At 40.9% G+C, this 24,956-nt stretch overlaps 1 protein-coding gene across 7 annotated transcripts in view; it reads left to right on the top strand.

Annotated features, from left to right (window-relative positions):
• Positions 1 to 24,956, top strand: part of DOCK3 (dedicator of cytokinesis 3) — a 666,839-nt gene that overhangs the window by 523,518 nt on the left and 118,365 nt on the right. For all 7 annotated transcript variants that reach the window (XM_030934847.1, XM_030934917.1, XM_030934886.1 and 4 more), the window contains 4 exons: positions 3,545 to 3,628; positions 4,675 to 4,775; positions 14,274 to 14,355; positions 24,406 to 24,576. In XM_030934847.1, coding sequence (XP_030790707.1) covers positions 3,545 to 3,628; positions 4,675 to 4,775; positions 14,274 to 14,355; positions 24,406 to 24,576 — 438 coding nt within the window. The remainder of the gene's footprint in view (positions 1 to 3,544; positions 3,629 to 4,674; positions 4,776 to 14,273; positions 14,356 to 24,405; positions 24,577 to 24,956) is intronic.

The following is a 24,956-nucleotide window of genomic DNA, read 5'->3' as shown; positions in this document are numbered from 1 at the left end:
CTATACTGTTTTCCATAATGGCTGTATTAATTTACATTCCCAGCAACAGTGCATAAGAATTCCTTTTTCTCCACATGCTCACTAACACTTGTTATGTTTTATCTGTTGGTAATAGCTCTCCCAACTGGGATGAAGTGACATCTCATTGTGGTTTTGATTTGCATTTCCCTGATGATTAGTGATGATGAGCATTTTTTCATATATCTGTTGGCCATTTGTGTATCTTCTTTTGAGAAATGTCTACTCAGGTCCTTTTTCCCATCTTTTTGATTGGGTTGTTTCCTTGCTAGTGAGTTGTTTGAGTTCTTTATACATTTTGGATATTAGTTCCTTATCAGAGATACATGGTTTGGAAATATTTTCTTCCAATCCATGAGTTGTCTGTTTTTTCTATCAGTTTTTGTTGCCTTTGCTTTGGGGGTCATACTCAAGAAATCATACTTTGGGATTTTTTTGTTAGCTTCTGTTTTTAAAGGTATATAGCATATCAGTTTATTAACTTTTAAAAACTATATTTAAGCCTGATATCTTTCTGGCTCTACTCTCCTAATTTTAAGAACTCCAAATACTGCTCATTGACTTGTACCTGCTGATTTTGTCTAGTCTCTCACTTGGAGTCCATAATACCTTCCTTTCTTACCCCTACGTTAACTGTACCTTTGTGACATTTCCTATCTAATGGCTTTAGCAGGCTGACATCAACACTGCCAGTCCCCAGTTGCCTTCATAGGGCTTTTCTGGGCAGAGTGTTTCCCCTTAGCTCAATAAAAACCCCAGGCACTTCCTGGTGGTGAAAGCCCATCAGGTGAATCCTACACAGTAGACTGAACTCTACTGAGGAAAATGGAAGTATTTTTCGTTATCAGCAAGCAATGGAATGTAGACTAGAGATTAAATCTGCAGGAGGCATCCTGTCCATAATGAACATTCTTAGCTTTGCCATCGCAAGTGTCAAATGAATTAGAAAAAATGCACCATCTAATTTTGCTTTCACAGCTCCATTAACTCAGTAATATACAACACAGTGTTTCCAAATGAGGAACAGTTTTAAAGTCTGTATACCACTATGTACTTTCATGAAGTTGATGTATGAATTTTGTTTTAATTATGTGATCAGATTATCATAAAAATTTTTAAACTATTCAAAACAATCTAATGCTAGTTTTGAAACTTAAGATAAATTCGGCCGGGCGCGGTGGCTCAAGCCTGTAATCCCAGCACTTTGGGAGGCCGAGACGCCGGATCACGAGTTCAGGAGATTGAGACCATCCTGGCTAACACGGTGAAACCCCATCTCTACTAAAAAATACAAAAATCTAGCCGGGCGAGGTGGTGGGCGCCTGTAGTCCCAGCTACTCAGGAGGCTGAGGCAGGAGAATGGCGGGAACCCGGGAGGTGGAGCTTGCAGTGAGCTGAGATCCGGCCACTGCACTCCAGCCCCGGCAACAGAGCAGACTCTGTCTCAAAAAAAAAAAAAAAAAAAAAAAAAAAAAAAAAAAAAAAAAAAAAAAAATTCATACTCATATTTTCCTTCTAAGAATGTTGAAAACATCCACCAGTAAACAAGGTATTAAGAAGTCTGTTGCCTTTTCAAGGGTGAGCTTTTATATTCCTGAGAAGAGAACATCCTACCAGCATATCTAGTTTTAGCATCAATAATTTGTCTTTAGCTAGCTAGAAGATGAAGGGGTGGCCTGCCCCTCCACACCTGTCGGTGTTTCTCGTTAGGTGGAATGAGAGACTTGAGAAAAGAAATGAGACACAGAGACAAAGTATAGAGAAAGAAAAAGTGGGCCCAGGGGACCGGCGCTCAGCATACAGAGGACCCACGCCAGCACGGGTCTCTGTGTTCTCTCAGTATTTATTAATCATTATCTTTATCATCTTAGAAAAAAAGGAAGTGGCAGGATAATAGGATCATCGTAGGGAAAAGGTCAGCAGTAAGACATATGAATAAAGATCTCTGTGACATGAATAAGTTTAAGGAAAAGTGCTGTGCCTTGATATGCATATGTAAACATCTCCATAAACCTTCTCAGTGCATAAAGAGCAGCATTGCCACTAGCACGTCCCACCTTCAGCCCTAAGGCGGTTTTCTCCTTTCTCAGTAAACAGAACATACAATCAGGTTTTACACCAAGATGTTCCATTGCCCAGGGACGGGCAGGAAACAGATGCTTTTCTCTATCTCAACTGCCAAGAGGCCTTCTTTCTTCTTATACTAGTCCTCAGCACAGACCCTTCACGGGTGTCAGGCTGGGGGACAATCAGGTCTTTCCCTTCCCACGCGGCCGTATTTCAGACTATCACATCTGGAGAAATCTTGGACAATACCTAGCTTTCCTAGGCAGAGGTCCCTGCGACCTTTGGCAGTGTATGTGTCCCTGGGTACTTGAGATTAAGAGAATGGTGATGACTTTTCACAAGCATACTGCCTTCAGGCACTTGTTTAACAAAGCGCACCCTGCACAGCCCAAAATCCATTAAACCTTGAGTCACCACAGCACATGTCTCTTGCAAGGACAGGGTTGGGGGTAGGGTCACAGATTAACAGCATCTCAAATAGAGAACAAAATGGAGTCTCTTATGTCTACTTCTTTCTATATAGACACAGTAATAGTCTGATCTCTCTTTTCCCCACAGAAGAGAATGTAAAAAGAATGTGCCAGCATTTTGAAATATGTTTACTTCTTATTGGAAGATTTCAAGCATATGCAGAAGTATATAGAATAGTATGAAGAACCAACCCAGCCCCAAAGACCGTTAACCCATGACCAGTCTTGACCCATCATTATTACCCCTATCTACACCTTCTGCCTCATATTTTTCAGAAATGAATTGTAAACATTGTATCTTTTAAACTGGAAGAAGGATATACTTGAGTTTTAAAGGCTGCAAGTGTCCATCAATATTTATTGTTCTCTTCCTTTGTTTTGCATCTCAAAAATAGTCACATGGTCAAACAACAGCAAAAATACTGCCACATTTTTTACCCCCACTGACAGCCCTCATTGACTGCATTCTCCCTTCTCCTGTAATACTAATTCTTAGACCAAAAAATAGTGTCTGTAGGTAAAGCCTAGTTTGCCATACCCTTATCCAAATATACTCTGTATAGTTAGGCCACAGTAGAGAGCAAGAGACTACTGAACTTTTGGGGATACCAGTGAAGTGAGCTCTTTTTCTCAAAATAAATTTGGCATCAGTATCACTTAGATTGTTTTTATTTCAAAATTGCTATTCTGCATAGATGTTCTGTGGTTTTTAGGTCATTGCCCTTTCCTTAGACATGTATCACCCACCGAACAGGAAGAGCCTCTCTAAGTCTTTCTTGGGGCCCTTTGGGCTATAAGCCAACACCCCAATTCCACCTAGTTATCACTTAGCTGGGTGGAGGGTCAGGGTACTAGATGATTTTTAAGTGGTATTTTGAGATCCTAAGAGATCTTTCACTTTTTTATTGGAAGTTAAATTCATTGGTTTATGGAAGTTTGTGCATGTAAGGTCCTAAGACATGAACCCTCTGCTTTTTATGTTGTTTCAGTTTCTGCAGGACATCTTAGATACACTCTTTGTAATTTTGGATGATAATACAGAGAAGTATGGCCTGTTGGTTTTTCAGTCTCTGGTAAGTCACCTTCCCGACTCTTTACTTTTATTAATTATTCCTGTCATGTATTTCAGAAAATTTAAGGGAAGCAATTTATTAGAGTGAATCAGCATAAGATATAGCTGTTTCCAATAGAAAAGGGACTAAGGAGTGTCGCCCAAGGAAGACCAAGCAACCAACCATGCAGATCAAATTTGAAGAATCCAACATGATCAAGTCCAGACCTTGGCTTTATAGTTTCTGGATCTTCCATCTCATCACTATTGCAGTATGCCTGGCCCCTGAAATAGTGACCTCCATGAGGTCAGAAACCCAGAGAGTAATACAAGAAATCAGATGGCCCATTTTTTCGCTTACAGAGTAGGATATAACCATCATGAAAAGCAGAGACTTACCAATGCTGGTCTCTAGAGACCTGTGCAGGTCCAGAATCTATGCAGTTGTTTCAGAACTAGAGTCTCAGAAGGTTGGTTAATGAAAATGGACAGGGATTTGAATTTTTAGTGCATTTTGCATAATATATCCAGTCCCACGGAGAGCCATACATTCAAGGAGAGCCAGATACTCTGAGAGATGGGGAGCAAAGGTGAGAGTTGGAATGAGTACTTGCATAGTTTGCCCCTCTGGCTCTTCTTCGTCCTAACTTCCCTGTCCACCAGCCCCATTTCTGAAGGGCACAGCCTTTCATAGGCTGATTTGGCTCAGAGGACAAGCTTTTTCTCCTGTCTTCTCCAAGTTTTGGGGGATACCTTATTGTTTATGCCATCTGCACACATATTGTTTTGCCTTTCCCTACCCAGTGTTACTGTGAAGGGAGAGGCTCAGAGTAAATACAGGAAGAGACTGATGAGCCTGGGTCTGAATTAGGAGGCTGGGGTGTTAGAGAAAAGACAAGACAGAAATACAGACACAGAATGGAAATCTTACATTCACTACCCATGGGGAATGCTAGAGGAAAGCACTGACAATTTGCCATTCCTTGGAGAAGGAAGACTGTGTTTCCTGCTAGGGATAGATCTGAGGCCTCCAGTGAACCCTGGTGGCTTACTCTCCATATCTCCCAGGTGTTCATCATCAACCTGCTCCGAGACATCAAGTATTTTCACTTTCGACCTGTGATGGACACGTATATCCAGAAGCACTTTGCTGGAGCTCTGGCATACAAGTAAGTTCCATTTGGTATCATCATTAGGACTTGTGTTTGAGTAGAAATATAGGCTTTAAAAAAGTTTAACTGCAACCACCATTCAAGCCTGTAATCCCAGCACTTTGGGAGGCCGAGACGGGCCGATCATGAGGTCAGGAGATCGAGACCATCCTGGCTAACACCGTGAAACCCCGTCTCTACTAAAAAATACAAAAAACTAGCCGGGCGAGGTGGCGGGCGCCTGTAGTCCCAGCTACCCGGGAGGCTGAGGCAGGAGAATGGCGTGACCCGGGAGGCGGAGCTTGCAGTGAACTGAGATCCGGCCACTGCATTCCAGCCCGGGCGACAGAGTGAGACTCCGTCTCAAAAAAAAAAAAAAAAGTTCAGCTGACTTTTTAAAAACTTTGTATTTGTAATTTTGATAAAATACACATAACATAAAATTGACCATCTTAACCATTTTCTGAGTGTAGTGTTCAGTGACATTAAGTACATTCACATCATTGTACAACCATCACCAGAACTCTATCCATCTCCAAAACTCTTTTCATTTACAAAACTGAAATATTGTAATCATTAAAAATAACTCCCCATTCTCCCCTCCCCTATCCCCTGGCACCCACCATTCTATTCTACTTTCTGTCTCTATGAGTTTGACTACTCTAGGTACCTCATGTAAGTGTAATCACAGTATTTGTCCTTTTGTGAGTAGCTTATTTTACCCAGCATAATGTCTTCAAGGCTCATCCATGTTTTAGCATGGGTCAGAATTCATTGCTTTCTAAGACTGAATAATGTTCCATTGTATATATTTACCACTTTTTTTTTTTTTTTTTTTTGAGACGGAGTGTTGCTCTGTCGCCCAGGCTGGAGTGCAGTGGCGCAATGTTAGCTCACTGCAAGCTCCACCTCCCGGGTTGATGCCATTCTCCTGCCTCAGTCTCCCAAGTAGCTGGGACTGCAGGCACCCGCCACCACGCCCAGCTAATTTTTTGTATTTTTAGAAGTGACGGGGTTTCACTGTGTTAGCCAGGATGGTCTCGATCTCCTGACCTTGTGATCCACTTGCCTTGGCCTCCCAAAGTGCTGGGAATTATAGGTGTGATGAGCCACAGCACCTGGCCATTTACCACATTTTTAAATTCATCTATTCACCTATCTGTGGACACTTGAGTTACTTCCACCATTTGACTATTGAAAACACTGCTATAAACACTGGTGTACAAATATCTCTTCAAGACCCTGCTTTCACTTCTTTGGGGTGTATACTGTGCCCGGCCAATAAACCCTACTTGACCCTACTTGATTGTAGTGGAAAAGCTTTTTGATGTGCTGCTGGATTTGGTTTACCAGTATTTTGTTCAGGATTTTTGCATCAATATTCATCAAGGATATTGGGCTGTAGCTTTTTGCTGTTGTTGTGTGTCTGCCAGGTTTTGGTATGAGAATGATGCTGGCCTCATTTTTTTTTTTTTTTTCTTGAGGCAGAGTCTTGTGCTTCGCCAGGCTGGAGTGCAGTGGTACCATCTTGGCTCACTGCAACCTCCACCTCCTGGGTTCAAGTGATTCCCCTGCCTCAGACTCCTGAGTAGCTGGGACTACAGGTGTGCACCACCATGCCTGGCTAATTTTTTTTTTTTTTTTGTATTTTAGTAGAGAGAGGGTTTCACCATGTTGGCCAGGATGGTCTCGATCTCCTGACCTCGTGATCTGCCTGCCTCGACCTTCCAAAGTGCTGGGATTACAGGTGTAAGCCACCACACCTAGCTGCTGGCCTCATGTTTTTGTGCATTTGGTACAATTCGGCTGTGAATCTGTCTGGTCCTGGGCCGGTGGTGGTGGTGGTGGTGGTGGTGGTGGTGGTGGTGGTGGTGGTGGTGGTAGGCTGTTACTGACTCAAGTTCAGAGTTTATTATTGGTCTGCTCGGGGATTCCATTTCTTCTTGGTTCACTCGGGAGAGAGTGTTTGTGTCCATGAATTTATTTATTTCTTCTAGATTTTTTAGTTTATGTGCATAAAGGTGTTCATAATATTCTCTTATGGTTATTTGTATTTCTGTGGGGGATCAAAGGGAATATCCCCTTTTTCATTTCTGACTGTATTTATTAGAATGTTCTCTTTTTTCTTCTTTATACGTCTAGCTAGTAGTCTATTTTATTTTTTTTCAAAAAATCATCCTGGATTCATTGATCTTTTGAATGGTTTTTTGTGTTTCAATCTCCTTTAGTTCAGTTCTGATTTTGGTTATTTTATGTCTTCTGCTAGTTTGGGGATTGGTTTGCTCTTGGTTCTCCAGTTCTTTTAGTTCTGATGTTAGGCTGTTAAATTGAGGTCTTTCTAACTTTTTGATTTGGGCATTTAGTGCTATAAATTTCCCTCTTAACACTGCCTTACCTGTGTCCCAGAGATTCTGGTATATTGCGTCTTTATTTTAATTAGTTTCAAAGAACTTGTTGATTTCTGCCTTAATTTCATTATTTACCCAGAAGTTATTCAGGAGCAAGTTATTCCATTTCCATGTAATTTTATGGTTTTGAGTGAATTTCTTAGTCTTGATTTCTAATTTGATTGTGCTGTGGTCTGAGAGAGTGTGATTTCAGTGATTTTGCCGAGGAGTGTTTTGTGTCCCAATTATGTGGTCAATTTTAGACTATGTGCCATATGGCAATGAGACAGATGTATGTTCTGTTGCTTTTGAGTGGAGAGTTCTGTAGGATGTCTGTCAGGTCCATTTGATCTAGTGCTGATGTAGGTCCTGAATATCTTTGTTAATTTTCTGTCTTGATGATATGTCTAATATTGGTGTTGAAGTCTCCCTCTATTATTGTGGAGGAGTCTAAGTCTCTGTGAAGTCCTCTAAGAACTTGCTTTACGGACCTGGGTGCTCCTGTGTTGGGTGCATATATGCTTCAGGAGAGTTAAGTCTTCTTGTTGAACTCTTCAACATTATGTAATTCCCTTCTTTGTCTTTTGTAATCTTTGTTGGTTTGAAATCTGTTTTGTCTGAAATCAGCATTGCAACCCCTACTGTTTTTCTGTTTTCCATTTGCTTGGTAGATTTTTCTCCATCCCTTTATTTTGAGCCTATTTGTGTCACTGCATGTGAGATGGATCTCTCTGAAGACAGCATACGAATGGGTTATGGTTCTTTATCCAGCTTGCCACTCTATGCTTTTTAATTGGAAAATTTTGTCCATTTATATTCAAAGTTAGTATTGATATGTGTGGATTTGATCCGGTTATGATGTTAGCTGGTTATTTTACATACTTGTTTATGTAGTTGCTTTATATTGTCACTGGTCTGTGTACTTGTGTGTTTTTGTTGTGGCTGGTAATGGTCTTTTCTTTCCATATTTAGTGCTTCCTTCAGGAGCTCTTATAAGGCAGGTCTGGTGGTAACAAATTCCCTCAACATTTGGTTGTCTGAAAAGGATCTTATTTCTCCTTCACTTATGAAGCTTAGTTTGGTTGGAGATGAAATTATTTGTTGGAATTTCTTTTCTTTAAGAGTGTTGAATATTGGCCCCCAGTCTCTTCTTATGTGTAGGATTTCTGCTGAGAGGTGCACTTTTAGTCTCATGGGCTTCCCTTTGTAGGTGACCTGATCCTTCTCTCTAAATGCCTTTAACATTTTTTTCTTTCATTTTGACCTTGGAGAATCTGATGAATATGTATCTTAGAGATGATCTTCTTGTGAAGTATTTTACTAGGGTTCTCTGCATTTCCTGAATTTGAATGTTAGCCTTTCTAGCTAGGTTGGGGAAGTCTTCATGGATGATATCCTGAAATATGTTTTCTAAGTTGGTTCCATTTTCCCCGTCTATTTCAAGGACACTAGTGAGTTGTAGATTTGGTATCTTTACATAATCCCATATTCCTCAGAGGTTTTGTTCATTCATTTTCATTCCTTTTTCTCGGTTCTTGTCTGACTGTCATATTTTAGAAGGCCAGTCTTCAAGCTCTGAGATTCTTTCCCGAACTTGGTCTGTTCTGCTGTTAATACTTGTAATTGCATTCTGAAATTCCTGTAGACTGTTTTTCAGCTCTGTCAGGTCAGTTACATGCTTTTCTATACTAGCTATTTTGTTTGTCAGCTCCTGCATTGTTTTATCATGATTTTCAGCTTCCTTGGATTAACTTTCAGCATACTCCTGTAGCTCCATGATCATCATTCCTATTCATATTCTGAATTCTATTTCTGTCATTTCAGCCCTTTCAGCCCAGTTCAGAACCCTTGCTGGAGAGGTGATGCAATCATTTGGAGGAAAAAAGGCTTTTTGAGTTGCCAGGGTCTTTGTGCTGGTTCTTTCTCATCTTTGTGGGCTTGTCACTCTTCAATCTTTGAGGTTGCTGTCCTTTGGATGAGTTTTGGTTTTTTTTCCTTTTATCCTATTTGATGACCTTGAGTGTTTGATTGTGGTGTAAGGTGGATTCAGCCAGCTGGATTCATTTCTGGAACATTTTAGGGGACAGTGCTCAACTCCTAACTCCTGGACTGTGCACTCTAATACAACTTGGGGACTTGTATTAGGCCCCAGCTTTGTTCTCTGGCTCCTCAAGCTTAGAAATCCACTGTACTGGGTAGGCTGAGATGCTCCCAGACTGCTGACCATTTCACTTTGGCTGGGTGGTGTAAGCCAAAGTATTTCATAGTGCAGTGACAGCTGGATCTATCCCCTTTCACATGTGCCAGCAGCAGTGGGTACAGCAGCTGTGGCAGAGTCACCTGTGGCAGAGTGCTAGCAGGTGCTGGTGCTGGGGTCCCTGCCTCCCTGCACGCATTGACCAAGGTAGCAGAGGCAGCACAACTGGGCAGAGCTGGGGCCCCTGCTGGCAACTTTTGCACAGTCACAGTAGAGGTGGTCATGGCTCAGGGTTGGGACACTGAAGGTCTGGGTGCTTTCTCTGTGTCCTGCAAGCAGAAGTGGTCACTCAGGATAGGGGAGGGTCTGCTATTCTCTGCACAGTGTTAGGGCAAGGGTGGGGCACTGGCAGGGGCAGGGCTGGCTGGCTCTGTGCCCACCAAGGCTCTGTCTGCAGTGGTGGTGGGAGCAGGGGGCAGGCTGCACTCCTACATGCTAGCCCACTTTTTAATAGGAAAAAGGAAAGCAAAACCTGCCAGTGCAGACACAAGCCAGTAAAGCATTGTGGAGAGTTGCCATGGGTCCTGGGGAAGCTGCAGCATGGGGAGGGGGCATGCGGGCTGGTGCGTGGCATAGGGTCGCCACAGTGGAGCTCTCCCCACTGTCAAGCACGGTCTGTGTAGAAACTATGATGTGGGGCCCCCAGGTCACCTGAGGCTGCCCTGCAAGCAGGTATGGCCAGACTTGGGCCCCAGGAGAGGCTAGCCGATCAAGGAGTGCTCAGGATAGACCAGCCCCATCTAATGGGCAGGACCACAGACCCATCTGATGGGCAAGACCGCCCTACAGAGTTCAAGACCAACAGTTCCCCTAGGGCTGAAGTCTCCCATGGGAGCAAGTCGAGACTAAGGGGATGGCCATCCCTGGCTATGCACTACTGTAGACACTCCCACACCAACCCCCCTGGGCTCCACATCAGCTGGTTTGCTACCCCTACCACTTCTCTAAGCAGCTCTCCCTGCCAACTCAAGTATCTGTGGTAGTTGAGGGTTCTCCTTCTGTCAGGGTTCCAGAGGCCATTGGTAAGAGCAAGTTGCTCCTTAATAGTTCACTCACCTTTCCTCCAGAGCCATTGAGGGCCAGGCTGCTTTCTGGGTTTTTTTTTTTGATAGTAACCACCCTAATGGGCGTAAAGTGATATTTCTTTATGTTTTTTATTTGTGTTTCCCTAATTATCTTCCTTGGAGAAATGTCTATTCAAGTCCTTCACCCATTTTTTAAAAAGAGGTTATTTGTTTTATTGTTGAGTTATAGGAGTTCTTTATATATTCTGGATATTAACCCCTTATCAGTTATATGATTTATAAATATTTTTCCCAGTCACTTGGTTACGTTTTCACTCTGTTGATTTTGTCCTTTGAGACACAAAAGTTTTTAAAATTTTGATGTAGTCCACCTTGTTTTTTGTTGTTGCCTGTGCTTTTGGTGTCATTTTCAAGAAATCATTGCCTAATGTCATGAAGCTTTCACCTATCTTTTTTTTAAGCGTTTTATAATTCTAGCCCTTACATTTAGGTCTTTGATCCATTTTGAGTTAATTTTTGTATATTATGTAAGATAAGTGTCTGACTTCATTCTTTTTGCATGTGGATATCCAGTTTCCCAGTTCCATTTATCGAAGCTGTCTTTTCCCCACTGAATGGTTTTGGCATCCTTGTCAAAAGGGTGATACCTTGGCCCCTTGACCATATATGTGAGGCTTTATTTCTGGCCTATTTTTTCCATTGTTTTATAAATATGTCTTTATTCTAATTCAACGTTGTTTTGATTGCTGTAGCTTTGTGATGTTTTGAAATTAGGAAGTATGAGACTGTAATTTTGTTCCTCTTTTTCAAGATGCTTTTGGCTATTCCAAGTCACTTGTAATTCCATATTAGGATGGACTTTTTTTTTTCTTCAAAAAATACCATTGGAATTGTGTTAGGGATTGCATTGAATCTGTAGATCACTTTGGGTAGCATTTACATCTTTTTTTTTTTTTTTTTTTTTTTGAGACGGAGTCTTGCTCTGTCACCCAGGCTGGAGTGCAGTGGCCGGATCTCAGCTCACTGCAAGCTCCGCCTCCCGGGTTTATGCCATTCTCCTGCCTCAGCCTCCCGAGTAGCTGGGACTACAGGCGCCCGCCACCTCGCCCGGCTAGTTTTTTGTATTTTTTAGTAGAGACGGGGTTTCACGGTGTTAGCCAGGATGGTCTCGATCTCCTGACCTCGTGATCCGCCCGTCTCGGCCTCCCAAAGTGCTGGGATTACAGGCTTGAGCCACCGCGCCCGGCCCACATCTTTAATAACAATATTAAACCTTCTAATTCATGAATATAAGATGTATTTCCATTTATTGCTATTTTTTATTACTTTAAGCAACATGTATAAAACTCTTTTGTCTCCTTAAATATGTCCTAAGTATTTTATTCTTTTTGATGCTATTGTAAATGGAATTGTTGTCTTAATTTCATTTTCAGATTGTTCATTTTTAGCATATAGAAATGCATTTTATTTTTTGTGTTGATTTTGTGTCCTGCAACTTTACTGAATGTATTTATTAGTTCTAACAGGTTTTTGGGGGGATTCTTTAGGGTTTTCTACATATAAGATTATATCATCTGAAAACAGAGCATTTTATTCTTCCTTTTTAATTTGAATGTCTTTTATTTCTTTTTCTTGCCTGATTTCACTGGCTAGGACTTCCAGTACTATGTTGAATAAAAATGTCAAAAACAAACATTCTTATCTTGTTTCTGATCTTAGATGAAAAGCTTTCAGTCTTCTACCGTTATGTTTGATGTTAGCTGTGGGCTTTCAGCTGATATTTCAAACTATAGTTTGTTACATAGTTGCTATACTTTTACTTCTAGGAAATGATGGTAAAGCTGCTAAAAATGTCTTGTTTTTTCCATGAGAAACATTTGAATAGCTAAAATAGCACCCACAAAAAAATGTCAAAGAATATAAAAAGACAGTTCATAAAAGAGTTTATATAACTAGTAAACAAATGTGAGAAACACAGGTTATCTAAGACCATTCAAGCAAGCCAGGCATGGTGGCTCACACCTGTAATCCCAGCACTTTGGGAGGCTGAGGCAGGTGGATCACTTGAGGCCAGGAGTTCGAGACCAGCCTGGCTAACATGGTGAAACCCCATCTCTACTAAAAATACACACATCAGCCAAGCATGGTGGTGCATCCTCCCCTTCCTGTAATCCCAGCTGCTTGGGAGGCTGAGACACAAGAATTGCTTGGATCCTGGAGGCAGAGGTTACAATGAGCCAAGATTGCGCCACTGCACTCCAGTCTGGTTGACAGAGCAAGTGTCTGTCTCAAAGAAAAAAATAAATAAGACCATTAAAGCAATAAGAAATCACTATTTTCTTTCTTTCTTTCTTTCTTTCTTTCTTTCTTTCTTTCTTTCTTTCTTTCTTTCTTTCTTTCTTTCTTTCTTTCTGTCTTTCTGTCTTTCTGTCTTTCTGTCTTTCCGTCCGTCCGTCCTTCCTTCCTTCCTTCCTTCCTTCCTTCCTTCCTTCCTTCCTTCCTTCTTTCTTTCTTTCTTTCTTTTTTTTTTTTTTGAGACAGAGTCTTGTACTGTCACCTGAGCTGGAGTGCAATGGCCTGTTCTTGGCTCACTGCAACCTCCGCCTCCTGGGTTCACATGATTCTCCTGCCTCAGCTTCCCAAGTAGCTGGGATTACAGGCACACACCACCACACCCAGCTAATTTTTTGTATTTTTAGTAGAGATCGGGTTTCACTGTGTTGGCCAGACTGGTCTCAAACTCCTGACCTCATGATCTGCCCGCCTTAGCCTCCCAGAGTGCTGGGATTACAGGCATGAACCACCACACCCAGCCAGAAATCACCATTTTCTTATATGAAATTAACATAATTATTGAAAATATAAATAAAACCCAATGGTGGCAAGGCTATGGAGTCACTGGAACTCTGATACTTTAATGTCACTTTGGAGAGTGGACTGTACTATGTGCTTTATATGCATCATTCTATTAGTATTTACAATAACTTTGAGATGTACCGTTTCCCCATATTTTCATTGAGGAGAACGAGACACAGGGGATTAAATAACTCATTCAATGATACAAAACTAGATATTGATAGGCTCCAGAATATCCACAGCCTATACTCCTGACCTGTGTGCTCTGTTGCCATATAAATATGCAGACCTTCTGACCCAGTAATCTCATTCCATTCAGATGACTTAGTCCTAAGGAAATAAGATAGATGGGATAGAGCAGGGGTTGTGAATAGGGACTCCTGGGACTGCATACTTTTATTCAGAGTCTACTATTTACTAGCTGGTGTCAGATGTTCTGAAAACCTAGCAATTTAAGACAAAACAAAAATATACACATTCAGTCCAGGTCTTTAGGAAAAAAAAAATTTTTTTTTCAGTTGAGATCTTGTTCTGTTGCCCAGGCTGTAGTGCAGTGGCACAGTCATGGCTCACTGCAATCTTTACCTCCCGGGCTCAATTGATCCACCTGATTCAGCCTCCTGAGTAGCTGGGACTACAGGCGTGCACCACCATGCCTGGCTAATTTTTGTATTATTTTGTAGAGATAAGGTTTCACCATGTTGCCCAGACTTGGGTGGAAACTTTCTTGTAATCAAAAAGAAATGTATGTCAGAGATAGTGGGGGGAAAGTTATTTTAGTTGCTGTTTAAAATGTGGCAACTCCTGTGGACAAAGAGTGTTGTTTGTTTTCAGGTGACCTGAATATTCCAAAGCTGTAATGGATCTGCCACTCCTTTCTAGCTTATCAGCAGAATATTATTTCCTATTTGCCTAATTCAGGGCTACAAACATTTCAGTCTACATTACTTTTGAATTAAAGTGGGGTTTCTGGAACTATTCTCTTTCCCAGGGAGCTCATCCGCTGTTTGAAATGGTATATGGACTGCTCAGCAGAACTGATTCGACAGGACCACATTCAAGAAGCCATGCGGGTAATGTACTAACCTCTCCATACATAAGAGACCCACTCATGCAATTATTTGGAGTAATCTCAATGATATAATGTGCAGGACAAATGTTGACATCACAGTACCTGGCCTACTTTCAGGAATTACTGTCTTGATCCACATAATTTCTCTTTCTTTACCTTGATTTTGTCCCGGAAAACCTTTATTCCTGGTAATTTTAAAGAAGGAGGGAGAGATGATGTGCACATAGCTCCTGGCTATCCTCCTCTGCTTGATTTCTACCCATAGTATCAGTCCTTTCTACCACTGGCTAAAGTATAGTAACTCCTTCTAAGCCAATGTTGGTGGCAACGTTGATTGAATTGAGATCCTCTAATAGGGTTCTCTTTTTTGGTAGTTACTAAGCATTCATTTTTTGAACTGTTTTAAGTAAGAAAAGCTGAGTGGATGCACTGTATGTGGATTTGTTCAGAAGAAGATAATCTTAAAATTGTGGCCTTAGGAAGAACCTGTGGTCTTCCATGGTCGTGACCATTGTCAGCATTCCTGCTTGGACAGGTTCCCTGACAAGGCAGCCCTTTGTATTGCTGGGTAGCTCCAATTGACAGGGGACTGTTCTCATTTTGAGTTAACTCCACTGTCTGGTAACTTCTTTTCATGGCTACTGCTTCTGAAAAAAAAAAAAAGCAAATTAGTTTTGCTTTATTTCTGTCCTCTTTTAATATCACATCACCTGCTCAAAGTACTGGACCTGTGTTTTTGTCCTTTTCCACATGTTTAACAGGTGCAGCACAATGTCTTCTCAAGCATTATCAGACTGAAGGGGCAAAATCAAATCATAGATTTGCATTTACCCTGCTTCTTCTTTGCACATTCTGTAAAAATCTGAGGCTACAAAGTTCTTTTCTGTCCTCTTTCACACAAATGTTTACTGAGCAGTACCATCTGTCCTAGGGGCTGAGATGCAACGATGAATAAAATCAGCCCATCTTCTTGAAGAACATATCTGCAGTGTCCTAAGGGGAGGCACGAACACAAGTGTAGGGCAGAGTGCTGAGGCATGTGAGGAAAGGGCCTGGGTTCTCCTCTTCTCAGAACCCTGGCACCTGTCAGGTGCCTAACACAATATTTGAGTGGATAAAAGTTGAGTTAAATGCAAAAGATTCTATATGAGCCTAAAAAATAATTGCTTAAGGATACTGGAGAAGGCAGCACAGAAGTTGATTTCTCCTAAAAATAATTCGTTTAATCATTCAGTCAATGTTGCTTGATACCTACCATGCTTCAGACATTGTACTAACCACTGGAGTTTCAGCAGGGGCCCAAACAAAAATGGCTAGGGCTTCATAGTACTTTCATTCAAGTGGGGAAAGACGTACAATATATGTAAAACAGATAAATACATGTATTTATCATAATTCTAATTAATGTTGCCACCAACCTTGGCTTACAAAGTCAGTTAAAAAAAAAAAAAAACTTGGCTGGCCATGTCGGCTCACGCCTATAATCCTAGCACTTTGGGAAGCCAAGGTGGGCAGATCACCTGAGGTCAGGAGTTCAAGACCAGCCTGGCCAACATGGTGAAACCCCATCTCTACTGAAAATACAAAAATTAACCGGGCATGGTGGCATGCAACTGTAATCCAAGCTACTCGGGAGACTGAGGCACGAGAATTGCTTGAACCTGGGAGGCGGAGGTTGCAGTGAACCAAGATCGTGCCGCTGCATTCCAGCCTGGGCGACAAAGCAAAACTCCATCTCAAGAAAAAAAAAAATAGTTGAGTACTATGAAGTAAATAAACAAGATCACGGAACAGACTAGCTGGAAAGGGGGGTTTACTTCAAATCAAGGGTTTGGGAAACCTTCTCTGAGGAGGTGATCTCTGAGCTGAAGTCAGTGTTAAGAGTTAAGGAATGAGCACTCCAGACTGAGGAAACAGAATCTTTAAAAGCCTAGATGGGAAAGGGCTTGGGTTTTGTTTTTGTTTTTGTTTTATTATTATTATTATTATACTTTAAGTTCTAGAGTACATGTGCACAACGTGCAGGTTTGTTACATATGTATACACGTGCCATGTTGGCGTGCTGCACCCATTAACTCATCATTTATATTAGATAGCATCGCCTAATGCTATCCCTCCCCCCTCCTCCCTCTCCCCACCCCACGACAGGCCCCGGTGTGTGATGTTCCCCACCCTGTGTCCAAGTGTTCTCATTGTTCAATTCCCACCTATGAGTGAGAACATGCGGTGTTTGGTTTTCTGTCCTTGCGATAGTTTGCTCAGAATGATGGTTTCCAGCTTCATCCATATCCCTACAAAGGACATGAAATCATCCTTTTTTATGGCTGCATAGTATTTCATGGTGTATATGTGCCACATTTTCTTAATCCAGCCTATCATTGATGGACATTTGGGTTGATTCCAAGTCTTTGCTGTTGTGAATAGTGCCGTCATAAACATACATGTGCATTCGTCTTTATAGCAGCATGATTTATAATCCTTTGGGTATATACCCAGTAATGGGATGGCTGGGTCAAATGGTATTTCTAGTTCTAGACCCTTGAGGAATCGCCACAGTGTCTTCCACAATGGTTGAGCTAGTTTACAGTCCCACCAACAGTGTAAAAGTATTCCTATTTCTCCACATCCTTTCCAGCACCTGTTGTTTCCTAACTTTTTAATGATCGCCATTCTAACTGGTGTGAGATGGTATCTCATTGTGGTTTTGATTTCCATTTCTCTGATGGCCAGTGATGATGAGCATTTTTTCATGTCTGTTGGCTGCATAAATGTCTTCTTTTGAGAAGTGTCTGTTCATATCCTTTGCCCACATTTTGATGGCGTTGTTTGATTTTTTCTTGTAAATTTGTTTAAGTTCTTTGTAGAATCTAGATACTAGCCCTTTGTCAGATGGGTAGATTGTAACAATTTTCTCCCATTCTGCAGGTTGCCTGTTCGCTCTGATGATAGTTTCTTTTGCTGTGCAGAAGCTCTGTAGTTGAATTAGATCCCATTTGTCAATTTTGGCTTTGTTGCCATTGCTTTTGGTGTTCTAGTGATGAAGTCCTTCCGCATGCCTATGTCCTGAATGGTATTGCCTAGGTTTTCTTCTAGGGATTTTATGGTCTTAGGTCTAACATTTAAGTCTTTAATCCATCTTGAATTAATTTTTGTATAAGGTGTAAGGAAGGGATCCAGTTTCAGCTTCCTACATGTGGCTACCCGGTTTTCCCAGCACCATTTATTAAATAGGGAATCCTTTCCCCATTGCTTGTTTTTGTCAGGTTTGTCAAAGATTAGATGGTTGTAGGTGTGTGGTGTTATTTCTGAGGGTCTGTTCTCTTGCATTGGTCTATATCTCTGTTTTGGTACCAGTACATACTGTTTTGGTTACTGTAGCCTAGTAGTATATGAAGTCAGGTAGTGTGATGCCTCAAGCTTTGTTCTTTTTGCTTAGGATTTATTTTCTTGACAAGGCGGGCTCTTTTTTGGTTACATATGAGCTTTAAAGTAGTTTTTTCCAGTTCTGTGAATAAAGTTATTGGTAGCTTGATGAGGATGGCATTGAATCTATAAATTACCTTGGGCAGTACGGCCATTTTCACGATATGGATTCTTCCTATCCATGAGCATGGAATATTCTTCCATTTGTTTGTGTCCTCTTTTATTTTGTTGAGCAGTGATTTGTAGTTCTCCTTGAAGAAGTCCTTGTAAGTTGCATTCCTGGGTATTTTATTCTCTTTGAAGCAATTGTGAATGGGAGTTCACTCATGATTTGGCTCTCTGTTTGTCTGTTATTGGTGTATAAGAATGCTTGTGATTTTTGCACTTTGATTTTGCATCCTGAGACTTTGCTGAAGTTGCTTATCAGCTTAAGGAGATTTGGGGCTGAGACCATGGCGTTTTCTAAATATGCAATCATGTCATCTGCAAACAGGGACAATTTGACTTCCTCTTTTCCTAATTGATTACCCTTTATTTCTTTCTCCTGCCTAATTGCCCTAGCCAGAACTTCCAACACTATGTTGAATAGGAGTGGTGAGAGAGGGCATCCCTGTCTTGTGCCAGTTTTCAAGGGGAATGTTTCCAGCTTTTACCCGTTCAGTATGATATTGGCTGTGGGTTTGTCATAAATAGCTCTTATTATTTTGAGATACGTTCCATCAGTACCTAGTTTATTGAGAGTTTTTAGCATGAAGAGCTGCTGAATTTTGTCAAAGGCCTTTTCTGCATCTGTTGAGATAATCATGTGGTTTTTGTCTTTGGTTCTGTTTATGTGATGGATTACGTTTATTGATTTGTATGTTGAACCAGCCTTGCATCCCAGGGATGAAGCCCACTGATCATGGTGGATAAGCTTTTTGATGTGCTGCTGGATTCAGTTTGCCAGTATTTTATTGAGGATTTTTGCATTGATGTTCATTAGGGATGTTGGTCTAAAATTCTATTTTTTTGTTGTGTCTCTGCCAGAGTTTGGTATCAGGATGATGCTGGCCTCAAAAATGAGTTAGGGAGGATTCCCTCTTTTTCTATTGATTGGAATAGTGTCAGAAGGAATGGGACCAGCTCCTCCTTGTACCTCTGGTAGAATTCGGCTGTGAATCTGTCTGGTCCTGGACTTTTTTTGGTTGGTAGACCAAAAAATTAATTATTGCCTCAATTTCAGAGCCTGTTATTGGTCTCTTCAGGGATTCAACTTCTTCCTGGTTTAGTCTTGGGAGGGTGTATGTGTCCAGAAATTTATCCATTTCTTCTAGATTTTCTAGTTTATTTGAGTAGAGGTTTTTATAGTATTCTCTGATGGTAGTTTGTATTTCTGTGGGGTCAGTGGTGATATCCCCATTATCATTTTTTATTGCATCTATTTGATTCTTCTCTCTTCTTTATTGGTGTTGCTAGCAGTCTATCAATTTTGTTGATCTTTTCAAAAAAACCAGCTCCTGGATTCATTGATTTTTTTTTTTAGGGTTTTTGGTGTTTCTATCTCCTTTGGTTCTGATCTTAGTTATTTCTTGCCTTCTGCTAGCTTTTGAATGTATTTGCTCTTGCTTCCCTAGTTCTTTTAATTGTGATATTAGGGTGTCAATTTTAGATCTTTTCTGCTTTCTCTTGTGGGCATTTAGTGCTATAAATTTCCCTCTACACACTGCTTTAAATGTGTCCCAGAGATTCTGGTATGTTGTGTCTTTGTTCTCATTAGTTTCAAAGAACATCCTTATTTCTGCCTTCATTTCATTATGTACGCAGTAGTCATTCAGGAGCAGGTTGTTCAGTTTCCATATAGTTGAGCGGTTTTGAGTGAGTTTCTTAATCCTGAGTTCTAGTTTGATTGCACTGTGGTCTGAGAGACAGTTTGTTATAATTTCTGTTCTTTTACATTTACTGAGGAGTGCTTTACTTCCAACTATGTGGTCAGTTTTGAAATAAGTGTGATGTGTTGCTGAGAAGAATGTGTATTCTGTTGATTTGGGGTGGAGTGTTCTGTAGATGTCTATTAGGTCTACTTGGTGCAGAGCTGAGTTCAAGTCCTGGATATCCTTGTTAACTTTCTGTCTGGTTGATCTGTCTAATGTTGACAGTGTGGTGTTAAAAGTCTCCCATTATTATTGTGGGGGAGTCTCAGTCTCTTTGTAGGTCTCTAAGGACTTGCTTTATGAATCTGGGTGCTCCTGTATTGGGTGCATATATATTTAGTATAGTTAACTCTTCTTGTTGAATTGATCCCTTTACCATTGTGTAATGGCCTTCTTTGTCTCTTTTGATCTTTGTTGGTTTAAAGTCTATTTTATCAGAGACTAGGATTGCAACCCCTGCTTTTTTTTGTTTTCCATTTGCTTGGTTGATCTTCCCCCATCCCTTTATTTTGAGCCTATGTGTGTCTCTGTATGTGAGATAGGTCCCTGAATACAGCACACTGATGGATCTTGACTCTTTATTCAATTTGCCAGTCTGTGTCTTATAATTGGAGCATTTAGTCCATTTACATTTAAAGTTAGTATTGTTATGTGTGAATTTGATACTGTCATTATGATGTTAGCTGGTTATTTTGCTCGTTAGTTGATGCAGTTTCTTCCTAGCATCAATGGTCTTTACAATTTGGCATGTTTTTGCAGTGTTTGGTACCAGTTGTTCCTTTCCACGTTTAGTGCTTCCTTCAGAAGCTCTTGTAAGGCAGGCCTGGTGGTGACAGAATCTCTCAACATTTGTTTGTCTGTAAAGGATTTTATTTGCCCTTCACTTATGAAGCTTAGTTTAGCTGGATATGAAATTCTGGGTTGAAAATTCTTTTCTTTAAGAATGTTGAATATTGGCCCCCACTCCCTTCTGGCTTGTAGAGTTTCTGCCAAGAGATCCACTGTTAGTCTGATGGGCTTCCCTTTGTGAGTAACCCAGTCTTTCTCTCTGGCTGCCCTTAACATTTTTTCGTTTATTTCAACTTTGGTGAATCTGACAATTATGTGTCTTGGAGTTTCTCTTCTTGAGGAGTATCTTTGTGGTGTTCTTTGTATTTCCTGAATTTGAATGTTGGCCTGCCTTGTTAGGTTGGGGAAGTTCTCCTGGATAATATCCTGAAGAGTGTTTTCCAGCTTGGTTCCATTCTCCCTGTCACTTTCAGGTACACCAATCAGACGTAGATTTGGTCTTTTCACATAGTCCCATATTTCTTGGAGGCTTTGTTCATTTCTTTTTACTCTTTTTTCTGTTAAACGTCTCACTTCATTTCATTCATTTGATCTTCAATCACTTATACCCTTTCTTCCTCTTGATTGAATCGGCTAGTGAAGCTTGTGCATGTGTCACGTAGTTCTTGTGCTATGGTTTTCAGCTCCATCAGGTCATTTACCGTCTTCTCTATGCTGTGTATTCTAGTTAGCCACTCCTGACCTCAGGTGATCCACCCACCTCCACCTTCCAAAGTCCTGGAATTTTAGGGATGAGCCACTGCACCGGGCCCCAAGTGCTTGGATTTTTAAGGAACCAAAAGGCAATTGATGTGACTAAAGCAAGGGCTTTCAAATGCTAGATTGGATGTAGAAGATGATAATAAGGGAGAACTGCGACTGTTTCCAAGGGGTCTTTGCTAAATCAGCTGAGTTGATGGCAAGACCATTTGTGGAGGTACAGAATTCTGGGAAAGATAAGGTTTGGGTAGGGAGAAGGAAGAATTCTCTTTCGGGGAGCATTTTTCTGAGGTGTTTTCATATTTGTTCTCACAATTTCACACTTGTTCTGTAATACATCCAACACTAAGGTTTTATCAGTTTGTTTCCTCTTCTTCATCTGATTTCAGTTTACATGTCTCCTTCACCGAATTAGTAGGTTTCCATCTAATCCTGTTTTCCTCCTTCATAGGATGCATGCTCCTGGCCTGATACTTCTCATTCCAGTATCAAAAGCCATGAACTAGGAAACTTCTTCCTTAATACTTTTGATTCGATATATCTTTCCACTCATAACCTTATCTCTTCCTTTTACCTTCAGAATCATGACCTTAAAAAAAGTTCTGTTGAAGAAGGTGAAAATGAAAAGTTCATTATTTCTTACTTGGTTTTATTGTTTGTTCACAATGTGAGAGGCATGTAAGGGTGTCATTGTGGGTTTTAGGGTGGCTCTTCACAAGGCATTCCAAAACAACAGCACACTTTTCCGTGCTGAGCTGTATCAGTTCCTTAGCAGGTAGCCACAAGGAGGAAAGAGAGGGCACAGTGGATCTTTTTGGTGATACAAACATGGTAATAACTTTTAGGATCTCTTTTTCTTACAGGTTTATTAACTTAAGCAAAAATGGACAGGGCCGTTGCTTCAGCCACAGTTAAGTGCTCCATTGTCTCTACACAGTAATTGGAGAGTAATTGGAGCACCTTTAAAGCTTGAACAAATTCCACAGGCTCCACCTCTTACCTTCTGTTCCACTCCTGTGCCCCACTCTCCTTCCCCAGTTGAATCTGTCAGAGGTGGCCAGCATCACCTGGTCCTGATCAGGATGGTACTGATCCAAAAGTCAAGAGATTTAAGAGGAGTAGGGAAGAGGGACGTCAGGTACTGACGAATGACTGGAAGTGGCTTTATTTTCCGTGTCCTCATCCGGGTTTGCATAGAGACTTCTCTGACATCAGCCTTGTGCTCCTCTAGTGGAAGCAAGCTCTCATGCCCAAAAGGTGCAAGTCACTTTGCTGTCTAGTTCTACCTCCCTGAAACTGGCAAATGTTTCATGCCAGTCATTACATCTCTTGTGGTAGTGGTTTCAAACTTAAAAACCAAACAAACAAAAAAACTTTTTAAAATTAGAGGAGTAGTATGGAGCACATAATTAGATTTGCTTACCTCTCAGGTGTCCTAAAATTACACTTTTCAAAAAAAAATTTAGTTTATTTTCCTGTCTTTATTTCCAATGCTCTACGTAATTGCCAGTCCTTCCTGCATCTTCCGGGGCTTGGGCATATAATAGTAGGATGCTCAATAAGTTCATGTTCTTCTTCTATGCATAATACATTTTTGGTGAATCTTTCCAGGTCTTAGCATGCTTTACATTTTCTGTGTGACTTAACTGAGGAAGCAATCCTGGCTTTTTTAGGCTGCTCCCAGATCTGTTCTATCTTTTACCTATAGGGATTCTAATCCCTACCTCTAAGGATTCCAGGGTGTCAATCCTGACCCTGTCCCTCTTTTGTCCTCTGCTGAGCCCAGCAAGCCATGTTAATCATACAAAACCAAAGTACCTAAAGGGAAAGGTCAGACCTGCTACCTAGGCATTTAGTTTGGAAAATGCACACGTTTATTTTCTTTATTCGAATAGAAAATACGTCCTACTTCAGTGACTTCAAACTGGCATAACCTAATAAATGAAGCTGGCTCAGAAGTGTATACTTCTACTTCATGGGCCTGAAGAGTCACCACAATATAGACATACTAGAGCAGTGGCAGAGTCCAGCCTGCAAGTGTCTGGGTTTAGCAACTGACAGATTTTTCAAGTTCTTTATAGACTAGGCATTAAAAAGCTACTAGAACAGAGGGTGTAGCATTTATGGAGACGAGGCCGCACACTCATTTCTTCTACAGAATCAACTGGTACAAGCCATGGATGACACATTTTCTAAACTGGCATTCCCCAGTGCCAACTGAATTTTGTATGGGCCACAAAATATTAAGTTCTGCTTTTCCAAACTGTCTAACAGCTGGATAGATCATGAAAGGGAGTTTAGGAATTGTTTCCTGTTTATGTTTCAGGTACCTGACTTCTGTTTGTTTCAGTGTTGCGTAAGTTTCTCTCCATTATCTCTGCCTTTTCAGTGTCTGGGAAATCTGTGGTTTTTTTGTTTTTTTAATTAGAAAACATAGTATTGGGTCTTGAACGTGTTCTCTTAAAAGGAAATTACTCTGTAACCATGGGCCAAGCGTCAGGAACTCCTCAGAATCAGATTCTGCTTCCAAACTTTTTGCAGAAGCTTCATCTTATACTATTTATGAACTGTTTATGGCAGATGTCTTCGTGGAAAGAGGGTGGATACTGGATGTATCAGGCCTATCGGCTGCTGTGCAGCCTGGGGCAAGTTTTCTTCAGATTTCTGTGACCCCTGGTGAAAAAGGAGGAACTGTGTCAGGCCCCAGCTGTATCTTAAAGATGTAGGAGACTCCTAAGTCTGAGGACTCCTGAGTCCTTTAGGACGCTTCCTTCTTGCAGTAAACTTGAGTGTTTCTTACATCCTTGCCTTGTGACTTTTATTTCCAGACCTGAAAAAAAATACAAAGAAACTTATTTTTTAAACTCTGAATGTCCTTGAATTCAACTATTTCTATAAAAGTCTATGGCTCCTTAATTCCAGAATCTCAGAAAACAGTTGTGAAATTATTTAATGATTCTTTCAGTAGAAGGTAGCTGCTGCTTAGTGACGATTTGGATATTTGAGAAAAAAATTTAAAAAATAAAGTACCTATCTATCTCCATAGTTAGAACTGTCCATCACCTGATTTTGGTATAGAAACTGCTGTTACTTTGCCCTTTGTTTTCTGCTATGTGAGTTCCTGACCATCTTCAACACCTCTCCATCACTTTTTCTCCCACATTTTCCAGGCCTTGGAGTACCTTTTCAAGTTCATTGTACAGTCACGGATCCTGTACTCACGAGCCACTTGTGGAATGGAAGAGGAACAATTCAGATCCAGTATCCAAGAACTTTTCCAGTCCATCCGGTTTGTGCTCAGTCTGGACAGCAGAAACTCAGAAACACTCCTTTTTACTCAGGTTCGCACACTGCAGGGAAGCTTTGCTGCTGGGTTCCTCTTTCTCAGCGGGTGGTTTCTTTGTCTTCTGGTTTTCAGAGATGAAGAAGCCCTGCCAGGATCATGTGTGTTGGGTAAGGGGTGATTTATAAGGAAATACCTGATACAACAAAACGCTGCTTTTACTGCAAATCTGGCTGTGCCTCAGCTGCCAGATGTAAAACAGTTCAGTGGCTTTATGTTGGAGATGAAGCACAAATTTGTTCTTGTGAACAGTCTTTAGACCAAATTTATTTAGCTACATACTACTTAGTTTTTTATGAACATCTTATTCATAGGAGATAATCAGAATGTATGGGGAATTTTATGTCCTGATTAATCATTGTATTAATGAAAGTTGGG

This window comes from Rhinopithecus roxellana, chromosome 1 (genome assembly GCF_007565055.1).
Source record: "Rhinopithecus roxellana isolate Shanxi Qingling chromosome 1, ASM756505v1, whole genome shotgun sequence".
Classification (NCBI taxonomy): Eukaryota; Metazoa; Chordata; class Mammalia; order Primates; family Cercopithecidae; genus Rhinopithecus; species Rhinopithecus roxellana.
Note: the sequence above shows the minus strand (reverse complement) of the source record. Positions and strands in the feature narration are given on the sequence as shown.